The sequence below is a fragment of the Nerophis ophidion genome, linkage group LG02 (assembly GCF_033978795.1).
Source record: "Nerophis ophidion isolate RoL-2023_Sa linkage group LG02, RoL_Noph_v1.0, whole genome shotgun sequence".
Taxonomy (NCBI): Eukaryota; Metazoa; Chordata; class Actinopteri; order Syngnathiformes; family Syngnathidae; genus Nerophis; species Nerophis ophidion.
Genome location: NC_084612.1, coordinates 11880725 through 11903224, shown reverse-complemented (window position 1 = coordinate 11903224; position 22500 = coordinate 11880725). Strand labels below are relative to the sequence as shown.

Below are 22500 nucleotides of genomic sequence, written 5' to 3'. Positions count from 1 at the left end.
AAGTAAAAAAAATGTTTTAATTTAATTTGACATTGTGGCGACTTGTCCAGGGTGTACGCCGCCTTCTGCCCGAATGCAGCTGAGAGAGGCTTCAAAACTGTACAGTAATCTATTTATGTATTTATATATATTTATATATATTTATTTCGTTTATATATATATATATATATATATATATATATATATTTATATATTATGTATATATATTTATTTACTTATATACGCACCTCATTGCTTTTTTTTATCCTGCACTACCATGAGCTTATGTAACGAAATGTTGTTCTTATCTGTGTTGTCAAGTTCGAATTTGAATGACAATAAAAAGGACGTCTAAGTCTTAGTCTAAGAACCCCCGTGACCCCGAAAAGGACAAGCGGTAGAAAATGGATGGATCATAACAAACATATTGATGGATGGATTTTAATATTTGTAAAATATCTGAGAAATAACTGTGTTTACTCATCTGTGCATGAATATAATAATACATATAATCACATGTATGAACGAAAAACATAAGGAATGAATAAATTAATAACTAAATTTTTTTGGTATAGATAAATGTTTTAAAAAACTATTTAGGTAAAGACTTTTTAATAAATTTAAATATTTATAAAATAAAAAAATAAGATCCATTAGGTCATCATGTTTATTGGCCTGTGTATAAATAGTATTATAAATATGACTTTTCATACATAAAATGCAAAATAAATAATTGAATATGTTCGAGATATGAGAAAATTAATTATTCAAAAATATTAATTAGGGGGGAAAAATATTTATGAAAAACTTTTATACTTATAAAAAAAAAAAATTTTTAAATCTGTTTACTTGTGTCTGTATGAATATAATTATAAATGTAATGACATTTTATGTATAGAAAAAACATAAAAAAAATAATTAAATAAGTGAACATTTCCAGTGTATAAAATAGGTTTTAAAAAATTTATTTAGGTAAAAAAATAAAATCGGATACGCCATTTTAATATTTATTTAATATTATTGTGTTTTCATTATTCTGTATAAATAGATATAAAAACAATGGTCTTTTTGTAATCGAAACATAAGTGAATAAATCAATTAATTTTAAATTAAAGTACTTTATTAATATTTTTTAAATTGTATTAATTGAATTGTATTTTCTGTTGTTAAAATGGACCCTAAACATTGTAAAATATTACAATATAATATTAATTGATTTTTTTCTTTAAATGTGTGATAATTACATGTAAGTGAAAAGTCTAAAATACCAAAAAACTAGTACCAAATACCAAATACCAATACCAAATACCCCCAAAAATATATGGTTCTTCCTTAAAGCCAGGATTTATTTTGAAACATTTGATGTGTCACTGCTCATAAAGGATGTCAAGCCAAATTTAGATGTGTACCAGTTTGCGTACAAGCAGGAATGCAGTACTGATGATGCAATCCTTTGCACCTTGCACTTTATCTCCAAGCACCTTGAGAACACAAAAGCTTATGCTAGGATTTTATTTGTTGATTTTAGCTCAGCTTTTAATACGGTGCAAATTCACATACTCTTGGAGAAGCTCAAAGACATGGGTGTAAACTCCACCCTGATCAAATGGTTCCACTCTTTTTCACACAGCAAGTGAAGGTCAACAGAACACTGTCAGACACCAAACACTGCAACACAGGCGTCCCACAGGGTTGCGTTGTATCACCAACACTGTTTACATTGTATACCAATGATTGTAGGACTGTGCACCCTAACAATAATATGGTGAAATTTGCGGACAATACCGTGCTCCTAAGCCTTCTACACAAGGATACGGACCCTTTTGTGTACCAAGACGAGATAGACCTATTTATTAGGTGGTGTGATTCCAACCATCTTATTCTAAATGTGACCAAGACACAGGAAATGGTTTTGGATCCGAGGAATGTGACTGACCATGAGCCAGTGGTCATCAAAAATCAGGAAATCACTCAGGTATCCTCATATCAATATTTAGGGGTTCATATTCTGCTGGAAGACACATATTGACAAACTGTGCAATAGACTGCAACAGAGGCTATATTTTTTGCGAAGATTAAGATTGCACGGTGTAAGCAGCCACATCATGATGATTTTCTACCGTGCCATTGTAGAGAGCATCATTAGATACGGGATCACCTCATGGTTTGGCAACCTAACCGTTAAGCTAAAAAGCAAACTGGCCGGCATGCATAAAACGGCAATGAAAATCGTAGGGAGGAAAGAATATGAGCCTATGCAGAGCATCTATGAGCAGGCAGTTAGGAAAAAAGCTAAGAAAATTATTTCCAATTCACAATACCCACTCTTCCCTGAATATGGAACCCTGCCATCAGGGAGAAGACTCCGGGTCCCACTATGCAAATCTAACCGCCTTAAATTACCATTTGTTCCCGCCTCCATTAAGCTGAGCAACAATGTGCAATAGAATGTTAATACATAGGTTAGCACTTTTTTTTAGCACATAGCACTTTAGCACATAGCACTTTAGCACTAAACACTTTAGCACACAGCACTTTATCCATGAGCTCTAGTGCAATGCACACTGGTACTTTATCTTTATCTCCATACTGTAGATTTTATGCCTACAAAGTGCCATCAAAGTGCCACTTATGTCTATCAAGCTCCATGTTCTGATGTTTAAATGTTAGTTGTCTGGTTGTGCTTGTGTTTTTGTTCTGTTGTTTTTGTGTATGTTAAGAAAGCAATGATGCACTGTGTCCAAGACAAATTTCCCCACGAGGACAATAAAGTTGAACCTTGAACCTTGATTATGTCAGGGCGTCACGTGACTTAACTCACGGTTTGAGGCTCGTGAGTTCTCTGAAGTTTTCGGGCGCATTGTTTCGGTTACGCTTCTCGGCCTCGCACTTCTCTTTGGTCCACGTCATATGGACCTTATCGGGCAGAGGAGACTCCAACGTCTCCTCCTCCTCGTCCGAGTACAGACTTCCCATTCGCACCAGCGAGTGTCTGTCCTTCACCAGCTGGGCCTGCGAAGCACATTGCAGCTCACAATCAAAATCGACAGAATTCATCATCTCCACCTCATGTTCTTGTGCGTTACCTCTCGCTGCCTCTCTGCACTGGACAGCCTCATCTGCCTCAGCATCTGAGACCTCTGCTCCATCATGAGCGTGCGCTCGTACGTGTACGCCGAGATGTCACTGTCATGCTGGAATGCAAAAACACATGGAAGCATGGCTCTAAAGTTACACAGACCACATTTGAAAGGATCCAGCTTTTCAATAGTTTGTTTTTCACATTCATTTCAAGAGAAGATATTTAAAAATGGCATTGGATCTCAATAGTGAAGTGTAGTACGTAAAATACTCCATTAATCTGAAGTTGAGGGTACATAAAATATCTTAAAGATACATAAAACAAGATTTTGGAGATCTGTGTTGCTGAATCTTTTGCAATTTGTTCAATTCATATTGGAGAAGTCAAAGTAGAAAGATGGAGTTGGGAAGCTTTAGCCTTTAGCCACACAAACACACGGTGATTCCTTGTTTAATATTCCTGGAGGTGAAACTTTACTATGGATCAGAGCGCGGTCAAGCGAACATAAATATCGACGGAATGTCAACCAGCAGGTTTCGGGGAGAAAATTGTGGTAAAAAGTCGCTTCTTACCGGAGATCAGCTGAGCTTGTGCCGTCCATAGCTGCCATCGACTCCCCTGAGACACTGGCGTCAAGACACCCGTGGAGACACACTCCCGACTATCAGGTACTGTTAAACTCACTAAAACACTAGCAACACAATAGAAAAATAAGGGATTTCCCAGAATTATCCTAGTAAATGTGTCTAAAAACATCTAAATCCGTCCCAATGCAATCGCGTCTTTTTTTTTGTAACTTTTTTTTTTTCTTTCTAGTCCGTCGCTATCAATATCCTCAAACACAAATCTTTCATCCTCGCTCAAATTAATGGGGAAATTGTCGTTTTCTCGGTCCCAGTCACCCCAGTTTGCCCCTGTCATGTTTCTCTATGAAGTAAGTTGCAATCATCTCTTACCATCTCCACCACTTCCACTTCGGCCTCAATTCTCAGCTGGTAGAGGAACGTGGCTAAGTCCTTCTTCATCTGTATGCTGTTATCGTCCATCTGGGCTACAGTGAAAATACGCATGTTGCACTTTCGCCACACCTAGAAAGCAATTCAAACCAAAAATTAAGACCCATGATCCAAGTTGGTATATTTGCATGATAACAGGAGTTTTTTTTGTATCTACTTTGTGTTGCTTGAGCAGGAAGGGCAGCAGCATGAGCATCCCCCCATCATGGACGATCCACCACACGTCGATGTTGCCGTCGCTGAAGCGCTCATGGTTGCTCGGATAAAACAACACGTTTTTAGGGACCATTAGTGCCAGGTGGGCCGCGGTGGTGCAACGAACTGTGTCTGAGTGCAGAAGACAACATCATTTTGCTGTATACATTCAAATACTTACATTTTTCTCTCATAAAAAAGGCAAACTTATAGTCGTGGTCTATAGGGCTTGCAGAAAAAAAAGTGTATCAAAGTGTGTTACCAACAGAGGACGAGTTACGATGCTAATTTCAAGATAATGGTAAGCAATCAAACGGAGTTTGTCCAACTAGGGCTGTACAATTCTCGTATTATCCAAGTTGTAGGCTTTGAGCCATGCGGCTTATAAAACGGTACGGCTAATTCCTGGATTTTTCTTCGCTAACGGCCATAATATTTTGAATTCAACAAATAGTTTTCATATTACTTCAACACAGACACTGTGGTGTGTTATTGTTTGTGCTATGGTGCAACTTTTGGATGAGTTTGCTCAATGCAGGTGCTGCAGGTTGAAAATGTACTTCCGGTTTCATGCCCTTGAACCAGAGGTAAAACCGTCCATAGCGTTTTTGCTCAAAATGATTCTTCATTCATCACTCCAAGCAACATTGGTAAGTTTTAAAATGTAACTAAAACAATTCATACTTACTAAACCGTATGGCTGTAAATCTTTGGGCACCACTGGATTCAATTTTATTTAATTATTGGGAGTAACTATTCAATTCTGAACCAATTCTCGATAGAAAACGATTCTCGATTCAAAATTATTACTTTTTTATGTCATTATTTGCCATGTACTTATTTGACTGATGTTTTTTTGTTTGTTCTTGTTTATTGTTTTTTAGTTATACCAAATATAATTGTTGTGGGTTACTTGTTTGGGGGAGAAAAAAGAACATTTGACATGTGTTTAATTGTATTCCTGGACTGTATATGTCAAAAGACCAATAAACAAATGTTTAAAGAAAAAAAAAGAAGTTTTGCTTAATAACATTCCACCCAAACATTTAATAAAGTCAAAAACAAACAAGGCAACAAGAGAAGTATCCAACACTTCTCTTTTCCAAAGTCAATTGGTACAGCAGATATGGCCATCTACATCAACCATATGATTTCCCTGAATGCCTGGACAGGACAGATTAAAAAAAAAAAATTAAAAACAATTATTATTATTTTATTTGTATTTTTTATAGATCAACTTTAGATTTTTTAATCGATTAAGAATCCATCCATCCATCCATTTTCTACCGCTTATTCCCTTTTGGGGTCGCGGGGGGCGCTGGCACCTATCTCAGCTACAATCATTACAAGTAAAAATTGTAATGAATTAAAACATTTTTGACGCCCCTGCTAAATCGCCCCATGTGATATTTGTAGGAGGATTTCCATGCACATTAGTCCGTGCTATCGTGATGTAAACAAGCGAGCTTTGTTAGCAAGAGCAAATACGCTAACACATTAACAAGTGTCAATGTTAGTAATACTTACAATGGCATTATTTTTGTTTGGTTTCTGTTTCGTAAATTTACTAAAATGTCACAGTGGAGTTCTTGAGGCTGTTTAGCTGATTGAAGAGCTGGCTTTGGCAGCCAGTGGTTTCAAGACGGTGACTTCTATTTTGTTTGATCAGCCGTTTTACTGGCATGTGACAGGCAACGTTTTAGAAAACAATTAAGGTATGTAAATAAATATTTAACAAACATTTTGTACCGGCTGCGATGAGGTGGCGACTTGTCCAAGGGTGTACCCCGCCTTCCGCCCGAATGCAGCTGAGATAGGATCCAGCGACCCCCCACGACCCCAAAAGGGAATAAGTGGTAGAAAATGGATGGATGTAAAACATTTTGTACCGGCTGCGATGAGGTTGCGACTTGTCCAGGTTGTACCCCGCCTTCCACCCGAATGCAGTTGAGATGGGCTCCAGCGACCCCCCGTGACCCCAAGAGGGACAAGCGGTAGATTATGGATGGTTGGATGGATGGATGGATTTTGTACCGGTAAATAACTGCAGTTTATAGTTTGGTGCGGCTAATATATGTAAACATCTTTTTTAAAAATATATTAACAACATGTATTTATCTGTTTTATGAGACTATTTAATTACAAATTACATGATGTCATCACGTTCATCCCATTACTGCAAATCCTTTAGCTCACATAACAAATAATCATGATTAATAATTGTGATTTCCATATAGATGAAAATTATTGTGATTATATTTTCCATAATCGTGCATAAGCTAAAAATGCTATCCTGCAATGCATAGTAGATTTCTCTGTTGTGTATTTTCCCGAAATAAGTTTTAAAGAATGAAGGGTCGGCTTCTTTTCGGGTCAGTACAGTATTTTTAGGTGTGTAAATCTGTAGGACCGAATTTCCAATGCATTCAGACTTACTGATGAAGGTCTTCCATGCTCGGGGGTCCTCGCTTTGCCTCCAGCCGTACGGCCAGCCCATCACCACCGTGTTGTGCTTCATGCCCCCAAGACCACAGGACTGGATCAGGTGAACAATGCCCTCCCGCACCTTGGACGCCACCACGACTTGGCAGAAACCCTTGACCCTCTCGATATCCATCATGTTCTTGACGGTCTGGAATGAAAACATACAAAAATGAATCAATAAACCAATAAATTCTGATCACAATGAACGTGTGGTTTTTGAGCGGTGGCTTAATTGACCTGTTCTGCCGCCTGCAGTTCTCCATAGCTTTCCAGAAAGTTCCCTTGGATGACAGATCCCACGATGGTCAGCCCCTTTCCCGCCTTCAGCTGCGACGCAAAGGTCAAGAGTTGCGGATATTTGACGTGGAGGTCTTCATCGAGCTTGGACAGCACCAACAGCTGGGGTCTTAGGTTGTCAGAAAGGACAAATTAGAGAACCAAATGTGTACATTTAATTTTCAACACATAGTCAGTTTAAAGGCAAATTATTAATTTTGTGCAGCCCATTTTTGCTAATTTTTCAAATATTGTAGGACTACACTTTTTATCCTCAAGACATATTCAGACCCCTTTACTCCAATGAAAGTACACATTTTTTAGAAGGAGTTGTCCCCTCTTTTACCGCTTTTTTTTTGGTTCCAGACATGACCACGGCAAAAAACTATTCATGTGAAGTAGGAACATTTAATTATAAATCAGATATTTTCATAACTAGAGCAAAAAAAAAAGGAAAGACCTTCTAGATAAGGAGTGGTCAGATCAGGCCCGCAAACAGGTTTCATCCAGCCTGCGAGATGAGTTTGCTAAGTATAAAAATGAGCCGACATTTTTGAATGAAAGAAACTGCTGCTCTAAATTTGTCCACTAGATGTCGAAATAGCAATTCTTTGTATCTTTGTAGATTATGCTACATGTGTAAAAAAAATTAAAAATAAACCACATGATACTACTGTAATAGTGATATTTTCATTGAGCCATTTTTTTGCATAAAAATGCTTATTGTTGGCCAAACATTTCCCTAAATATGCTTTAAAAACTCAACAATGTAGTGAAGTCGCAATATTTCAAGTGAAGGAGGACTGTCCTGTACTGTAATCCTGACATAACATGAGTTTCTTAAATTTTAGGCTCCATTCAAAATACTGGAAACAATGATTTGTGTATGACTAGGGTTGGGTACCCGAACCAATACGGTACCTGGGAATCGATACCGGTACTCAACGGTACCACTTTTCTGTACTTTTCAGTAAATATTTATCCCATCCATCCATTTTCTACCGCTTGTCCCTTTCAGGGGGTGGGAGAGAGAGAGATCTGGAGCCTATCTCAGCTGCATTTGAGTCGCCAACTCATCGCAAGGCCAACACAAATAGACAGACAACATTCACACACTAGGCCCAATTTAGTGTTGCCAATCAACCTATCTAAATAAATATTGTTTTTGATAATAATATCTGATTTGTATTGCTACATTTAAAAATAAGCTGATTATGATGTTGTCCAGTTCTTATATCTTGATTCACTATCATATTTCTGGGTATAATTTGCAGGTATGACCCTAAACTGCAAGTGCAGTTGCAAGTCCAAGATACTAGATGACAGTAGTGTATAGTTAGTAGGGGACGGCGTGGCGAAGTGGCTGTACCAGCAATCTGAGGGATATTGGTTAAATCCCCACCTTCTACCATCCTAGTCACGTCCGTTGTGTCCTTGGGCAAGCAATTCACCCTTGCTCCTGATGGGTCCTGGCAGCTCCCGCAATCAGTGTGTGAATGTGTGTGTGAATGGGCGAATGTGGAAATACTGTCAAAGCGCTTTGGGCTCCTTAAAACGGGGTGGAAAAGCGCTATACAAGTACAACCCATTTACCATTTACCATATAGTTTAGGTCAGAATGTTTTGGTCATTTCAGGCTTTGCTTTCTGTTGCGCCCTACAAAGTGTTACTATGGTAAGTATTGTACTTATTACGCCTCCGCTGTTTGATTGTGACGTGCCTCTTAATTGAAGTCTCTATAATCGCTGATGCTGATCAGACAATGACGTGTGTCTTGTTTACATTCAGGTTCGGCAGCATTTTTTGGCGATAAAAGTGGTCTTTCGGTGGTTGAGTTTAGAGTACATCAGTTGTAAATAGTGCGCAAAAAACAGTAATATATAATAAATATGTCCATTCCAACTGTAACGACCTGCTAGTGGTAATGTTTTATGTTCCTTGTGGTTTGGTTTTATTTCAGATTTTCCCATGTTTGCTTACACACCATCTGTGCCTGAAAGGTGATTGGGAGAGGATGAGGAAGTGTTGTTGTGTGTCACGGAGACGAAAGTGTGTACACGGGAAGTAAAACCTATTGGAATTGTGCTATTTGTTATTATAAGATTGGTAACAAAAGTTAACAACAGCGTCGGACGTTGTGTAATTTCTTCTGGGGGCTACAATTTAATATATTACTTGTATTTGTTTTCAAGTAAAATGTTGTGAAAGTGGAAAAAAAAAAAAGATAATAATAGATTTTGAGGAGCGGGACCTAAAAAACTTAGGTAACTTAATCCTAAAGGGTCTCTAGAAATATTATGTACCTTAAAGGGGAACATTATCACCAGACCTACGTAAGCGTCAATATATACCTTGATGGTGCAGAAAAAACACCATATATTTTTTAACCGATTTCCGAACTCTAAATGGGTGAATTTTGGCGAATTAAACTCCTTTCTGTTTGTCGCTCTAGTGGCGATGAGGTCAAAACGTGACGTCTCCGAGGTAATACAGCCGCCATTGCAACTATATTACGTTTCCTTCCACCCACATTTAATGCGAAAAAAACACTTACCAACCGACGGATATAAGTTGCTCCAGTGTCAAGAGATGCGAAAGTCCTGATCGTTTGGTCCGCACATTTTACCGGCGATGCTAACGCAGCTATCCGGCCATGCTATGGCTATGAATAGCGTCAATAGCTATTCCCTCAATAGCTTCAGTTTCTTCTTCAATACTTTCATACTCCAACCATCCGTAATCTGTTGAATCGCTTAAACCTCTGAAATCCGAGTCTGAATCGGAGCTAATGTCGCTATATCTTGCTGTGGTATCTGCCATTGTTTGTTTACATTGGCAGCACTGTATGACGTCACAGGGAAATGGATAGTCACATCGCAAATAGCGAAAATCAAGCACTTTAAAGCTTTTTTTAGGGATATTTCGGGACTAGTAAAATTTTGAAAAAAAATTCCAAAAATACAACAAGCCACTGGGAACTGATTTTTATTGTTTTTAACCCTTTTGAAATTGTGATAATGTTCCCCTTTAAATACATGGCAAGCTATGTGTGTCTGTGTGTGTGTGTCAGAACAGGAGGAATATTCCAGTGTATCCATACCTCCAGTTCTTAGTGTGCGGGGGTCCCACTTCTAGCCTTAAAAGGGCGTAACGTGCAGCACTAAGCGACAGTCCTCTTATTCCATCCCCCCATTCCTTTTCGGCTCTGTTTTTGTTTGAATACGTGAAAATAAAAGTTTCATTATGGTGACATGTAAGACAGATACAAAGTGCAGCAAAGGACATACCCCTGGTACTCAATGTACTTGTAGATCATCCCAGCAATGCCCATGGCCACAATGGCATAATACCAGGACGAGATGAACATCAGGGCCAAGCACATACTCATACCCAGAAAGGACAGAGCCCTGAGGGGAAAATCAATCAGAACGTATAACTCATTGATTCTCCATTGTTGGCCAACTAAGTGCCTCATCATCTTCACACAGCGAGCACAACCACAATACACCATTCAACTGGAATAAAACTGCTTTTAAAGTTGCTCTCACCAGTGGTAATATCTAAACCTGGGTCTCCAGTTGGGCGTGCGCAACAGTGTTTGCACGGCACAGGCCAGGTTCACGAAGAGATAACACATCAGGAAGAACCTACGGGATTCAAGACAAATAATACTAGATAAAACATGTAATAATAATTTTCCCTTAGGGTTTCACAATATGAGAGAGTCGTCAACAATATACACTATACTGATCAATATAATCCGTACTGCCGTACCAATGTTAAATGTAAAAAAATTTTTTAAATAAATAATTTTCTCAACTTTATGATATTTATAACTGTGCTGTGCAGTTATTATAGCTTGTTTTCCTACACTTTTGAGTCTCATTTGCAAGTAGACGTTGCTTGCAATTGCAAATCCAAGACATTAGATGGCATTAGTGTATAAACTAAGGTGTGTTGCCTCGCCAGGATGTAGTCTGTGCCATTCTGTTAAACGTGCCAGCCTAGCCTTTTAATGAGCCCTACAAAGTGTTTATACTTTAAGTATTGTACTTATTACAACCTGTTGACATCCTGAGCTGACGATTAACTCACTGCACTATAAAGACAATAAAACATACATCGGTAAAATGTGTATGTGCTTTATTGTTGTTTTATCCTGCACTACAACGAGCTAATGCAACGAAATGTTGTTCTTATCTGTACTGTAAAGTTCAAATTTGAATGACAATAAAAAGGAAGTCTAAGTCTATAAGTCTAAGTTGTGGCTTGTGCAGACCTTTGAGACACTTGTGATAAAGGGCCATATAAATAAGCTTTGATTGATTGTTTGATTGTAACGAGCATCTTAGACGTAGTTTTCATTCCCAAATAGCTAATCCTAATCAGTAGCATGTCCATGGCAAAGCCAATTAGCATCAAGCTGGCACATTTTAAAAAAGTGAAAACTTACGTGATGATCAAGTGTCTTCTATCAGGCATAATTGCTTTTTCGCAATGGAAAATTGTACATTGCCTACGTTAGAGGCAGTTTGGCTTTTAGTGCTTGTTTACCTGCCACGTGCTTTAGCCAGTGCTTAGTCTTTAACCGCAACAAAGGAATCTAACTATGACACTGTTTGATCTTACGTAAATATTTGGTCTTGTCGACGGAATTCAAACCTGAAAATGTACCAGATTCGGCTTTTTGACTTCCATTACTATACCGATATTGGAGCTTTAAGTATTGGCCAATACTGCTATTTATTTGATCTATCAGCACCAATCGTACATATTTTAAATACTTTGCAGTGTGTAATGTTAAATTAAGTTTGATCAAGTGAAATTAGTCGAACAAAGATAAATAGTAGGTATGAAAATCACTATCACTATTATTAAATGTCCAGAATATGAATGGGTATCGAATCCGGTACTTTTGTGGTACGAACCGAATCAGGCCAGACCGATTCATGTAAACTCCAACGGTGCCATGTTTTGGTACCTGGGATGTGCGTGACATCACTCCCGGTTGCCAACTCTTTGCACTTCGGTACTTGGCGATCACTCCAGCCACACTGAGAGCGGACTCTCGGTAATGTTGCAATTATTCAATGACAACAAAGTAATTGACTCAAAATACCCCCAGGTAAATAAATAAGGCACAACTTTTAAAATATGCTAGCTTGATGCTAATATACATTAGTGTTGCTATTGACATGCTACTGATTAGCAATTTTAAATGGCGATTTCAACTTCATCAAGTTTGTAAATGAAAACTACAACTAAGATGCAAGTGACAATCAAAAATCTGGTGCGGAGTAACACAAATACATTATTAACACTTTTAGGGCGCAACAAAAACAAACCTTAAATTATAAACTACGGCCATTTGACTTGCAAATGTAATTCCAACTTAATGTCATACTGTAACTGCAATTGAGACTCAGAAATGTGATGATGAAAAAAGAGACAGAATTTAGCATCATCAACTCATTTTAAAATATCGCAATAAAAAAAAAAAGAGATGTTATGATCAAAAACATATTCATGAACGCAGACAAATGTATCACAAATTGGTACAGTTGAGCACTGGTATCGATTCCCAGGTACAGGGAAATGATACCGTTACGGCCCAAATGTGAGCGGTACCCATCTCTCGTCTGGAATGGACGTATGCTGTCTTTAAGTTGCAGTGGAGTGGTAACCAAGTGACCACACTGGTTCATTAAACCAAGCTTATGGTGCAGTATGTTTAAGTGAGCACATGTTTGTTACTGTTTGTGTTAGAATAATTTTATCTAAATTATCACAAAAACTATATGTTGGAAAGAGTTCTCAAAAGCTGTCTTTGAAACCTACCAAGAGCAAGGCTCGTAAAACTCCACTGGGTAGGGGGGAAGCAAAATGAAGGTGTTCTGTTTCTTTCATGTATTGTAATCACACAGAAATATATTGTCTGACCCAAGGACTACAAAATCAAAGAGGAAGCAGGACCAGACTCCCCGCCAGGCGACTTCGTTGACATGTTTTACGAACCTCTCTTTGAACTATTTAACAAACTACTTCTTTGAACTGTTTTACGACGTTTTCTGTGAATTGTTTACAACCTCGTCCCTTAGAAACAGCTGTTGTCATGGGGCCAGAGAAAGTCCAAATAAAAAGGGAGAAATACAATATTTTGCCAAAGCGTGGGTGACACTGTAAGAGGTTACAAGTTGACAGGGTTTTCCTCAATTGAACTAAATTTAATTCTGTCTCTGTTTAATTATTTGCTTCTTGTCTTGTTTAATAGATGTCATCAGTGTTTGAACCTGACAGTTTACTTCCAATTACGCATCTGCCTTGGAGATTCGGTCAAAACAAATAAAATGTTATCTTACATGGAGAGGATAGGAGCCACCATATCCAACGAGGCAATCAGGATACCAAGCTCAGCAATAAGTCCAGTCAGTAACAACGCCCATGTCGGCTCGCCGTTAGCCTTCTCATGACCAAACACCTGAAGCAAAGCAAGACTAATCAGCAATGGGAAACGTTGCGGTAAGAAATGTACGCCGAGTGTCCTACTCTGAGGAAAGGGATGATGTTGTCTTTGGCGATGGCCTGGAGTAATCTGGGCGCTCCTGTGAGCGACTGCAGGCCTGCGCCCACCGTGGAGAAGAAAGAACCGATCACAATGACCCACGGGGACGGCCAAGAAAGAGTGCCCACCACCAAAGTGTTCCTCACTGCATCCCCGAACCTAAAAGCACAGACTGGTTGAGAATCGGGTAAGAACATCCCTGAAACGACACAATCGGACTTACTTGTCTCTTAGGACTACCCCTTCAATACAGGCCCCGAACAGGATAACAGAACTTATATCTCAAGACAAAAAGTCAAGGTACTTCAATTCAATGACATCAGTCTAAATATTTGACGTGATGTGGTCATTAAAATAAGGATACAGACGATTGTAGTGGTAGTAATAGCTACAATAGTCCCGATGGGGATGGACTTTTGGGCATCTCGGAGATCTCCGGACCTGTTGGAACCTGCCATGATGCCTTCGTGCGGAAACAGAGAATGTCCATAAAATGGTCACGAGAATGGGATCCACAATAAATCTCTGTTGACTTACCTGTGGCGGACGGGAAGAAGATGCCCACCAGAAGCATGAAGGACGTGGCGATGTCTGCTGACACGTACATGCCAAAGTTCTCCGTGGTGCTGTGGAGGTCCACTGACGCCAGGCCCTCCTTCTCCAGGATATCCCCTTTCTGCATGTAGTCGCCCCACATGTTGTCTGTCAACAACAACACGCACATGTTAGTCCTTCCTAGTTTTTATTACCTCACACAAGGATGTTGTGTTGGAATTAGGGGTGTGGGAAAAAATCGATTCGATCATAAATCGAATCGAATAAGTTGTGCGATTCAAAATCGATTCTCATTTTTAAAAAAGCGATTATTTTTTTTTTTTTCATTTTTTTAATTTTTTTAATCAATCCAACAACCCACTAAACAGCAATACCATAACAATGCAATCAAATTCCAAAACCAAACCTGACCCAGCAACACTCAGAACTGCAATAAACAGAGCAATTGTGAGGAGACACAAACACGACACAGAACAAACCAAAAGTAGTGAAACAAAAATGAATATTACCAACAACAGTATCAATATTAGTTATAAATTCAGCACAGCAGTGATTAAAAATCCCTCATTGACATTATCATTAGACATTTATAAAAATAAAAAAAAGAACAATAGTGTCACAGTGTCTTACACTTACATCGCATCTCATAAGCTTGACAACACACTGTGTCCAATATTTTCACAAATATAAAATAAGTAATATTTTTGGTTCGTTTAATAGTTAAAACAAATTGACATTCTTGCAATCAGTTGATAAAACATTGTCCTTTACAATTACAAAAGCTTTTTTTTTTTTTAAATCTACTACTCTGCTTGCAAGTCAGCAGACTGGGGTAGATCCTGCTGAAATCCTATGTAGTGAATGAATACAGAATCGTTTTGAATCGGAAAAATATTGTTTTTGAATCGAGAATCGAATCGAAAAAAATCGATATATTATCGAATCGTGACCCCAAGAATCGATATTGAATCGAATCGTGAGACACCCAAAGATTCACAGCCCAAGTTGGAATCATCGACTGAGGGAGTGTATGATTTTGTGTCTGTGTCATGCGTGTTTCTCTCCAGGTTTTGGGTGTGTGTGAGTCTTAGGAATATAAGCTCTGACTCCGCTGTCACTTGGCACCACGTTTTGGTTTGTATAAGTACTGCAAATCTCTAGACCGGTGGTTCTCAAACTTTTTTCACCAAGTTCCACCCCAGAGAACACTTGGCTCTCCAAGTACCAACATAAAGACTAACATTAAAATATAGTAGCATAATAGACCTAAGAATTCATTATAAAAAACTGAGCTTTTATTTAACAAGTATATTCAATATTTTTGGCCGCTGAAACATTACACACAGTTAGAATGGTAACACTGTATTTGAATATAGGAAAATAAATCACTGTACTTAAACAATGAATCAACTCTTTGGCGTACCACTGGATGGAACCCACGCAAATATAAAACAAACTGTCACAGTGTTTGTTTTTCCTGTGTTTAGTGTTTCTTCTTGTCTAATGCTTTTTTCTGTTCATCTTCCTGTACGAGCTCTTGATTAGTGATAAGGGGACTCGCCTGCCTCTGATCACAAATCAGGATGATTTGAGTACCAGTCTAATACTATAATAATGCCATCTTGTTTACATATGGAATTGGGTATGATGATACCCCTTTGGGTACCATCTGATGGCTACAACACTGTATGCTGTGTTATGTGGATAAAAAAACAAAGAACTATTGCACTTTATATACTTCTGCACTTTAAATAATACTGCTAAAATACTGCATCTTGCCAATATTGCACACTGATTTGTAACTGACACTTTCTCTATGTATTGCACTTGTATTTTAAATTGCTTTTTATTATGTTATTTCAATCTTGTTATGTATTTTTAATGTAGTGAAATATAATTGTGTATCCTAAATGTGCCATAAGAGGACTACGGAGGAAAATTAGCATGGTGCTAAATCTGGTGCAGCCATCTTTTAAATGTAACTACCTTCCGCCCGATTGTAGCTGAGATAGGCGCCAGCGCCCTCCGCGACCCCGAAAGGGAATAAGCGGTAAAAATGGATGGATGGATGGATACCCATTGTCATTATCCGTTGCCCGGGTCGTGGCTTGATTTATGTTCAGTAGCTTGTTTCCTTTGTTTTAGTCTGCTTCTGTGCTCTACCCTCTTTCCTTTACTTTTGGTTTCCATGGACATTAAATTTCCACACCCGCCCTTGTTTAGTAATTAGTGTTCCCACCAGCTGTTATATACAATATAAATACAAACATATATCTATCCTTGTGACACTGCTTCATTTACTAATGATCCTTCTGATTTTTGCCTGCCTTGTCTTAATTAAGAGAACCTTCCTATCTGCACTTCGCCTACTATCTCTGCATCACAGGGTTACGCCAACAGCAACAATGCGCTACCGTGACTCAACCTGTTTTTTAACCCCAGACTTTTTCTGGGAAATATAGCATATTTTGGTCAAATGATCTCAAATCCGACACGATTTTGGCATTGTTTGTGTGAGACTTCAGCTCAATAAAATGACTCATTCTCTTTTGCCTTTTCTTGGTTGTGTTGTTATTCTGCCATACAGTAGGAAGGAGATTAATACGGCCCCATTCATCACGGTTTACCTGACAGATGAAATGTGACTAAATATGGGGGTGCACTCACCACTTTATCCACCAGATGGCAGTAGAGTGTTGAATATCCTAAAATATGGTTTGTGGCATTTCCATCGTTGACCACAGCGCTCCCGTCCAAAGGCGAAACCTAGTAACTCACTTCTAGCTGATTTTGAGAAAACAAAGGAAAACTAATCTATCTTGATGCTGTCTTACAAAGATCTACAAAGTCATCAAACATATAGATGTTTTCTTGAGCTTTCATTTTCTTGCCGATTGAGCCACGGATTTAATCTGCTCTCATGAACGTGTGCCCTTTCTCCAGATATTTTATCACAATTCTGCGTTTGCACATTGGGCAAGAGCCGTGTACAGCGTCCAGTTTTTATTTTGACCCCCACAGTTATCTGCCCAAAAGAGTATGCAAGGGTAAGAATCAAGAACAATACATAAAATGAAGGTGCTTGCAACGTCCTGGGCCAATCTTCCAAATATCCCCTCGTGCCATAATATCACATAATCAGGTTGACCGTCGGCCCCCATTCGTGCAAATGTCTCATTAAAGACAATAAGGCGACTGACAAAGAAGCTCTGATTGGTCCCTTGAGATACTAGGTTTTTCTGTTGTATCTACGCGGTGATGTGGTAGTTGCTAGGTCCTGCCATGTGCGCGTAACAGCTTACTTACGGAACAAATTACAATATCGCATACATTAATGTAAAGCATATCACCTAGGAACTCCAAAATTATTATCAGCTCAGTTTTGACCAACATTGAGTTACTGGGTTTTGCCTTTGGACGGGAGAGCGTTGGTTGCTATGTAGCGTGGCGCTTTCCGTCATTTTCAGCACACCGCATTGCACAATGATTAACCCCCCCTTCTTTCTCCTAAACAAGATCCACCCAGGAATGGGGCTATTTGAATACATTCCCTATTGTAAAAGTCTTACATTTTGTGACACTTCAATTTCATTAGCAATTAAAGATTAATTTAAAACATTTATTTAGCTTTGGTGTTGCGTCATTAGAGAAAAGTAAAATAGTGTGATTACAGCCATAGAGCAGGAAATATTTAAACGTACAACAAAAAGTGACTTAGTACTACTTATTATATCGATATTGTAGTAAGAAATGGAAAAAAAAAATCCTACTACTGAGCTCGGGTCGGGTTAATGCAGTTATTCTGGTGATGGATTATTCTTTTGTTACGTCCCACGGAGAGTCATTATACCTCGAAATATTCCACTCGCCAGTCCAGGAATGCCCTGGATCTCGGTCACGTTGTTCTGCAGGAAGTAGTCATCACACTGTGCGCTGCTCATGTTCCCTGGCTGACAGAACATGTCCCACAGCTGACTGGGACCTGTGGTGTTGCCCGTGGTGATGGTTTTGGCACAAACATCAAACCGGTCCCTGACCAAAGTCCTGTTGCCAAGCATGCAGATCCTAAACACAGGCAAATACGGTAACTACCACACAGCCATTGTTAGTACATATTTTGTCCTCAACAAACGTACGGGAACACTGGTGGGTGAGTCGCGGACTTGATGGCGCCGGCGTAGATGGAGACAATGGAAACAACCACGCATACGAGGAAGAGCGAAGCCAGCTTGTTGACGTACTTGACGCCCACAAAAACCACCACGGCCATGAGGCTGAGACAGATGGTGCCGTAGACCCGCATGTTGTTCAGCACCGCGCTGTCAGTCCCGTGGTGGTCTGTGGCATGAAAGATGGCCGCCTGGGGGACGAGATATTTCTAAAGAAGAAAAATAAAAAATACAAATTAACTCTTTATAGAAGATGAGATAATACTTAAAAATCCATCCATCCATCCATTTTCCACCGCTTGTCCCGTTCCGGGGGGTGCTGGAACCTATCTCAGCTGCAATCATTAGATTTTATTGCACACAGAATGGTACAGAAATATTGTTAGAAAGTATGGGATATTTAATTAAAAATGTAACAAAAGGGTATAATTAAAAAATATTAGAAATTATTCAAATAAAATGTAGTTTGTATTTCTTTGTTTGCTGCAAGTTGAAAATATTTTATAAAATTTTTGAATTTTTACAATATTATTATGGGATGACGCATCCTTACAAGATTTTAAACGTATGGTATTGTTTTGTTATATTATTTGGAATAATTCTTATGTCCCGATCCGACATCAGCAGAAAAACAAGTATCAAATGTTATAAGTGCTCCAATACAAGCAGTCCTGCAGTGTGCTAACTTGTGCAAATCTGGACAGCCAGTCAATATCAAAATGTAAATAAGCACAGGAAGTTGATTTATCGTGTATTTTAGTGAAGTCATTTACAAAATATAAACATGGCTATAGAGTACTAGGCGCTAGCATCTACACAACAGCTAAGCACACAATAATAGCACGCAAGTTTGACATGTGTCTTTAATTGAACAATATTTCAGTCGAAAACACCACATTTGTCAATTTAAACAAGTACTAAATTATTATGTTTGCATATTAATTACAGATAAAAAGTTTCCAAGGCAGTAGCATATCAGAAAATCATAGAGTAACATATGTGTCCGCATCATTCAATTTACTGCAATTAGAGGAAATCTGTACGTTTTTTTCCAGATTTTGCCCATCAACCATAATCATTTTTTTAAACCACGTACACAAAAGCATTGTTTACCTTTTCTGTGCATTTGAAATAGTAGTGACAGCGCCGAAAGGTAATGTTTGCTACTGGAGTTGCTGCTTCTGAATTGCCTTTGAATTTGAAAAAAAGTTTGACACTTTGAAATTCCACCTGCTACCTGCTAAAAATCCAAACGGAATGAAGCAGTGGATGTTGGCTTTCAACCTAGACATCACTAGGAGGACACAGCAGGATGCTTGTGCACACACAGCAAGATGCTTGTGCACGCACTTCAATTTTTAACTGAGGAGTGCAGAATTTGCTGACTTCATCAGCTAATCTGGGAACCTAAGTCCCACTGAAAGATACAACCATCCCATCAATAGGCCTCCCAGTCAGAGCAGACATTGCAAGTGACTATCATTATGTTCTAATGTTCTCGCTACATGATGCCTAGTGTTTTACTTTTGTGAGATCTGTTTGGCAGTCTGCTTCTAAAATTTGTACCTCATCCTCTGTATATTCAGGCTCAAAAAGATAAAGTTATGGATCACCATTTGTCCCAGAGTAGTAGTCGTTGAGTCAGCCATCATTAGTGGTAGCAAACACGGAAAGAAATCAGGAGCAGTCATTGCTATATTTCTGTGCAATCAAGTTGCGGTAATGCTTAAAATGACCAAAATACTGTAAATATGACATATTATCATGCATGTGACTGCTACTCCACGGTTACAGCATGTATATAAAACGTTGGACGTTTTTTAAAGGGCTTTCTAGGCAAAACAGGTGAATCTCTATTACCTGCATTGTTAGCTATCTTGTGCTGGCAATTTTTTTCTCTTTAGAACCCACAGAAAAAAGGGAAGACGTGTGTGTGTGTTCTCTTCGCACAAAAAGATTCCGGGAAAAATTCCCCACAAAAGTGCAGTTTTTCTTTACCTTAAATATTGTGGCTACTCGTTGTAACCAAAAAAGAAAACAATTACAGTACCAGTCCACCTCAACTAAAATACAGCATACCTCCATTGTTCTCTCTTTGATTTATTACATTTAAAAGAGAATTTTGTAACATTCAACACTATAAATTAATAACTATATGAATGATTCGTGCTGATATCAAATCAAATCAATCGCTCAATACTCAAGGCTCAGAAATCTATTTCGTATTAGAAGATAAACGTTGCACAGGTATAACTCTACTTCTTAATAATTACAATTGTATTATCATAAAAGTTTACAGCTGATTGACTGGAAGTAAATAACAATATTTTGTCTTCTTGTAGCTTGCTTGGGGCGTTTTATTTTATTTTTATGATATATAAGTATAAATACTATTATTTATGACCTGTCTTATAATTTTTACTTAAATGTTCTCTGTTTTTATACAGCACAAATGTTTTCTTTCAACTTAGCAGCTTTACATATGTCATGTCTGCTTTTCAGGTGGTTAGTGTTCTGGCACCGAGTGTGTGCTTTTCTTCCAAGGGGGAATACCTGTGTGCTGTAATGTATTATTAAAATACATACTTTGAAAAAAATATATAAAGTATATAATATTTATTAGTAAAGTACACTTGAGAATGAACTGGAGTGAGGCGTCTACTGTAGTGAATGGTACTATGTGAAAAAATACGACTCAAAATGAACATCCTTGTCATCAAATATGGTAAAAAGAAGAACTGTGACGTGATCACAAAATGTTTTTCGTTCCTACTCACCAACAATATTTCAACGGCACCAAGGATGTACATGGCGGAAGCAAAGGTGGTGCCCAGGTAGAAGCACAGGCCCACAGCGCCTCCAAATTCTGGGCCTAATGAGCGTGAGATCATGAAGTAGGCCCCTCCGGCTGGACAAAGGAGACACGGGCATGCGGTCAATTAGTAAGCATATATTATATTACCAACTGAAATGTACAGTAGGAAGGGGATTCGTAGGGCCCCATTTGTCACGGTTTACCAGACACATGTAAAGTGACAACATCTGGGAGTTCACTAACCACTTTAGCCGCCTGATAGCTAGTGTTTTAAATATTTCTAAATGTCTTATATGGCAATTTCAACTTGGACCACAACGTCAACGTCAGTTGCTATGTAGAGAGGCACTTTCCATCATTTTTAGCATACTGCATTGCAAAATGGTTAACCCCCCGCCCCCTTTCTCCCACGTGAGATCCGCCCTGGAATGAGGCCATATGAATCCCTTCCCTACTGTAGTTTCATTACCTGGAACAACACCATTAGTCGCAATGGCACTCATAGATATGGCCGTGAGCATCGTCTGGAAAATTCAAAAAAGGGCACAGGTGTTTACATCGAAAGTGACTCTCAAGCACAATTTCCATTTGATTGTGCATAATCCCTCCTAAAATGATCAATATATTAATAGCATCTCCTGGAAATTCATACGACCACAACAGCGATTACATAAGCGTGATGTAATGGAGTTTCTGCAGAAAATCCACACATACTGCAGCATCCTTTAAAATATGTCTTCTGTGCAAGCATGAATATTTTGTATACCAAACTGGTGTGGTGTTCTATTGGCCGGATCATGACCCACATTGGCGAAGAAATCAACACAGCATTATTAACCCAGTTGCATGTGTGTGTGTGTGTATACTGTATATGTGTGTACTAACGCATGAGCAGCACATGAGGACAATCAGCAGGGACTGCATGATGCCCGCCACCCCAACGATCCACGTAAGCCGCAGGAAGAGAATCACTCCGAAAATGTTCTGGAGGCACGGCAAGTAGACCCCCATAATAGTGCCCATGTTGGGAGACTGGGGGAGAAAAAAGAGAGAGAGGAGGGCAAGGGAGGTTATTGAGCACAGGGAAACAAGAGTATTGATTGTCAATATGGATTGGTGCACTTTTTAAAGGTCATGTGTTCCAGAGCGCTTTGTATGTATTGTTGAGGGAGCACTTTGATACAATGTATGTATTAAAGACGCTAAAACTAAACAAAACATTCAGATATTGGGTGTAAATAGTGTAGTCAATTCATTTATATCATATTAATAATACATTAATTTTGTTTCTACTATATAGCTCTATCCAATAGAAGACTTGTGTTGCTTTTTCTTTGGATTTGTCATATATATATATATATATATAT

The 22500-nt window shown here is 38.6% G+C and overlaps 1 protein-coding gene across 1 annotated transcript in view; it reads right to left on the bottom strand.

The window, feature by feature from the left end:
- Window positions 1-22500, bottom strand: part of slc12a4 (solute carrier family 12 member 4) — a 49150-nt gene that overhangs the window by 1126 nt on the left and 25524 nt on the right. The window contains exons 4-22 of the mRNA XM_061877280.1: window positions 22019-22165; window positions 21603-21657; window positions 21096-21226; window positions 18286-18527; window positions 18000-18214; window positions 14132-14296; window positions 13959-14057; window positions 13818-13875; window positions 13579-13753; window positions 13392-13510; window positions 10581-10679; window positions 10320-10439; window positions 10133-10237; window positions 6994-7162; window positions 6709-6904; window positions 4235-4404; window positions 4018-4149; window positions 3066-3173; window positions 2801-2991 (exon numbers count right to left, since the gene is read on the bottom strand). Coding sequence (XP_061733264.1) covers window positions 2801-2991; window positions 3066-3173; window positions 4018-4149; window positions 4235-4404; window positions 6709-6904; window positions 6994-7162; window positions 10133-10237; window positions 10320-10439; window positions 10581-10679; window positions 13392-13510; window positions 13579-13753; window positions 13818-13875; window positions 13959-14057; window positions 14132-14296; window positions 18000-18214; window positions 18286-18527; window positions 21096-21226; window positions 21603-21657; window positions 22019-22165 — 2696 coding nt within the window. The remainder of the gene's footprint in view (window positions 1-2800; window positions 2992-3065; window positions 3174-4017; window positions 4150-4234; window positions 4405-6708; window positions 6905-6993; window positions 7163-10132; window positions 10238-10319; window positions 10440-10580; window positions 10680-13391; window positions 13511-13578; window positions 13754-13817; window positions 13876-13958; window positions 14058-14131; window positions 14297-17999; window positions 18215-18285; window positions 18528-21095; window positions 21227-21602; window positions 21658-22018; window positions 22166-22500) is intronic.